Source organism: Sinocyclocheilus rhinocerous, unplaced genomic scaffold (genome assembly GCF_001515625.1).
Source record: "Sinocyclocheilus rhinocerous isolate Xijiao unplaced genomic scaffold, SAMN03320098_v1.1 scaffold887, whole genome shotgun sequence".
NCBI classification, from domain to species: Eukaryota; Metazoa; Chordata; class Actinopteri; order Cypriniformes; family Cyprinidae; genus Sinocyclocheilus; species Sinocyclocheilus rhinocerous.
Genome location: NW_015634028.1, coordinates 1139602 through 1143760, shown reverse-complemented (window position 1 = coordinate 1143760; position 4159 = coordinate 1139602). Strand labels below are relative to the sequence as shown.

Below are 4159 nucleotides of genomic sequence, written 5' to 3'. Positions count from 1 at the left end.
GCGTTTTGTAGTTTTGGGTTAGTTTTGAGTAGCAATTAGGCGGGTTTTGTTGTGAAAACCTGGCAACCCTGGTCACGCTTATTGACAGTGTAAGATGATTTACGGTTAGCCGTGTCGGAAATCCAACCACGGATTGGCATGTTGTTATCTCAGAAACAGGCTCAGCCATCACATTGAATCAGGTAAACTGGTTATATATTTATGTTTCAGTATAATTACGCACGCTATACCAGGGGCGGTTCTGAACCCTTTTTAGGTGGGTTTCAGCCCCCCTATCTGTCACCTTAGCCCCCCAAAACTATCTTAACGATCAGGCCAGTGCTGCTTCCTCGAGAAAGTTTTTCATTCTCACGTGTTTTAAGTCTTGTCAGTTTAAACATTAAAGTAATTTTAAGCCATTATGGCTCAAGACATCTCAATTCGGTACTCACGCACTGTGATAGAGCGTTTCTATGCGCACCGCTCACACATCTGAAGTGCACAAACAGATAGCCTTCTCAGACAGCAGGTGAATACCAATGGCTGTCTTGACAAGTATGCTTGTAAGCACAGTAGGTTGTTTTAAGTGAATGTAAACAGTAAAGAAAATATCAAATGTACATCAGTATAACGGATCCGTGCATTTCTTATGTAAATAATGTTAATCAAAAAGAGCAAAAGAAAAATTGTTCGCTGCTTTATTAGCTTTAATGGATATTTGCTTTTATGTTAATTTTAATAAAGTTAAAAAGGGCGCAAGTGAAATTAGACCAACTTGGGGGGGGCGCATGTCCTAAAAGGTTGAAAACCCCTGCTCTACAGTACATTCTCTGCTGTCTGACTGAAGTTTATTGTAAACATATTTTGCTAAGTACTATATTTAGTTTCTCTTATGGCAAAAAGCATGAGAAAAGGTATAGCAAATATAACATTCTCAAGTCTATAAAATGTCAAGTTTGGGGCTCAGGAATAGATTGTCTGTACACAGTCAAGCACACTCACCTGTCCTCTTTGATCAGGGCCAGCAGTGGCTCAAGCCACCCTACAGTGCACTCACAGTGAGCGTCCAGGAAGGTGATGACCTGTCCTCGTGTGGCGGCCGCCCCTCTTAGTCGTGCTCGGATCAAACCGGATCGCTGCTCCATCCTCAAAATTCGCACCGGAACCTCCAGAGTCGCAACATAGTCCTCTAATTTTTTCTTTAGAAAATCTGCAATCAATCAATCAATAAAAGCAGAGGTCATTTACAGAGATGAGGTTATGGTGAAGACCAACTTGGGGGGGCGCATGTCCTAAAAGGTTGAAAACCCCTGCTCTACAGTACATTCTCTGCTGTCTGACTGAAGTTTATTGTAAACATATTTTGCTAAGTACTATATTTAGTTTCTCTTATGGCAAAAAGCATGAGAAAAGGTATAGCAAATATAACATTCTCAAGTCTATAAAATGTCAAGTTTGGGGCTCAGGAATAGATTGTCTGTACACAGTCAAGCACACTCACCTGTCCTCTTTGATCAGGGCCAGCAGTGGCTCAAGCCCCCCTACAGTGCACTCACAGTGAGCGTCCAGGAAGGTGATGACCTGTCCTCGTGTGGCGGCCGCCCCTCTTAGTCGTGCTCGGATCAAACCGGATCGCTGCTCCATCCTCAAAATTTGCACCGGAACCTCCAGAGTCGCAACATAGTCCTCAAATTTTTTCTTTAGAAAATCTGCAATCAGTCAATCAATAAAAGCAGAGGTCATTTACAGAGATGAGGTTATGGTGAACATCTTTATATTACACACATCTTAAAGGGGTCATGAAGTGCCTTTATTATTTTGTACTGTTCTCTGAGGTACACTTATAATGTTATCAAGATTTGTACATCAAAAAACATCATAATTTAGAAGTAATAGGCTATTTTCTGTACTTTTTTGACCCCTCTCATCAGAACGCTCTGTTTGAATAGGTGTGGCTGATTGTAGACTCGGAAACTAAACGCCCACTGCTATGATTGGCTAACAGTTGTGTATGTTTGATAGCCTACATCCTTCATAGATGGATGCTGCTGTTATTTTGGTTAAAAGCACATAAATACTTAATACATACAGTAATAGACAAAGCAATAGTGACCACATAATAAAACACATGAAACAGTTCCTCACACTTGTGTGGTGCGACATTACTGTTGGACCCAATATAGTCGGCACAGCATCATCTTTTATTTTCAATCTTTCTGAAAATCATGCATCGAATTGTGCCTTGTTTGTAAACGAATCCATGGTAAAACGAAGTTAAGAAAGGACCAAGTTCTTACTGATGTGGTCTGGAACTTCATTAAAAATAAAGTTCATCCACTCTTTCCTAATGTTGGGATCAGAAGGAAGGCGATGCAAAGACTGTGTTTTTCCACAGCTTGGCTCTGCACAGTGTCTTGTTGTCTACGGAACATCTTTATCTTTTGGTTTCTGCATAGACCTGCATTTGCTTCTCTCGTTATTTACACTACATGCGTGAATCAGTGGGCGGAGCTAAACAGGCAGTGATGTAGTGATGTAGGTGTTGATCTTCTTGTGCGGAGGCGGGGTTTAGCCACACTATTACATCATAAAGTGGCACATTCCACAACCTGTCATTTTGGCAGATTGGCTTCAACATAAGCTGTTTTTAGACTAATGAGTTTTGAGTTCTGAAACTTACAGGATGTTTTTACAGTGCAATGACCTCTTATATGTCAAAAGATCAAGGGAATTTTGATTTCTCAGCTCATGACCCATTTAATGTTTCCTCACTCAGGTCTCTAAGAAGCTGAATGACATTTATGGACTAAATAAACTTTAGAGATAATTTGTTGCCAACATTCACATAAACGATGACACTGGAGATATTCTGCCATTGTTATTGTGATACTGAAGGAATAACTCAACATGCAAATTTTAATGAATTGATGTGATTAGGACCTCTCTCGCTGGCATCATCCACCAGCAGAATCTCGAGCAGCAGGTGTCTGGGCGAGCGGTTTATGGCGCTGTGTATGGTTCTTAGAAGTGTGCTCCAGGCTTCATTATGAAACACGATCACAATGCTGGTATTTGGAAGGTCATCAGGGTACGTCTTGGTTTTACAGCTGAGGAACACACAAGAACAAGGTTAATATGATAAAAAGTGTAAAAACCAACCATTTTTTGACATAGTCAAGTAAATTGTGTTTGCATAAACAAAATTTCATCAGCTTTGCAGATAAACCTGATTTTAATGTTTATTATATTGTAATATCTTAATGACATATAGACACATTTAGCAGATTACAGCTGGGCAATAATATAGATTACATTTTGCATCAACATGAACAATCAAGCCGTTGAAATCTGATATATAGTTTATATTGTTTTAAAGTGGATGTAGATATATGTATATATATATACAACTTTAAATATATCACTGGGCAATAACATTTACATTCTGAAATGACATTAATAATCAAGTAATTTGCTATATGGTATATATGGTGTCACGCCCCTGGACTCTATCTGTGTGTTTTTCCTACCCTACGTGCTCCATGACCCAGTTTTCTCCCATGTTAATTGTTTCATTAGTTCCAGGTGTTTCTCGTCATCCCCTCCTCTAGTCCTGTGTATTTAAAGTGAGTCCTATTCAGAGTTCCTTTGTCTGGTATTGAATTTTCGTCTTTCCCCGCTACGTGTGTGTTCCTGGTTCCATGAATGTTAATTAAAGTCTGTTGGTTTGAAGTCTACTCCTCGTCTCCTCGCTCCATGCTCCTCACAGTCACAACGTGACAGAATACCAGACTGTTCCCTCCATTTTTGTTTCTGTTTTTACTCAGTGTTTTGTTTCCGTTGTGTCCATGGATCCCCTCCTTCGCCCTGAATACCTCCTCCTCCTGCTGGAGCCCACTGCACCGCGGCTGAGGGTGAGCTGATTATACATCTGGGACTGCTGGACTTCGAGGAGGACCTTATAGACTGGGAAACCCCCTCTCCTCTCTCCTTCGTCCCCGCTGGTCCTGTCCAGCCCTGAGTGGGCTCCCATTTCCCAGTCCAATAGAGAGAGGGTTCCAATCCCCTAGTTTAGCCCAGAGAGGGCTCCAGTCTCCGAGTCTAGCCCAGAGAGGGCTCCAGTCCCCGAGTCTAGCCCAGAGAGGGCTCCAGTCCCCGAGTTTAGCCCAGAGAGGGCTCCAGT

The 4159-nt window shown here is 41.5% G+C and overlaps 1 protein-coding gene across 1 annotated transcript in view; it reads right to left on the bottom strand.

Moving 5' to 3' along the window:
* Nucleotides 1-4159, bottom strand: part of galnt13 (polypeptide N-acetylgalactosaminyltransferase 13) — a 77277-nt gene that overhangs the window by 41734 nt on the left and 31384 nt on the right. Inside the window, exon 5 of the mRNA XM_016559121.1 lies at nt 982-1189. Within this exon, the coding sequence (XP_016414607.1) occupies nt 982-1189 (208 nt within the window). The remainder of the gene's footprint in view (nt 1-981; nt 1190-4159) is intronic.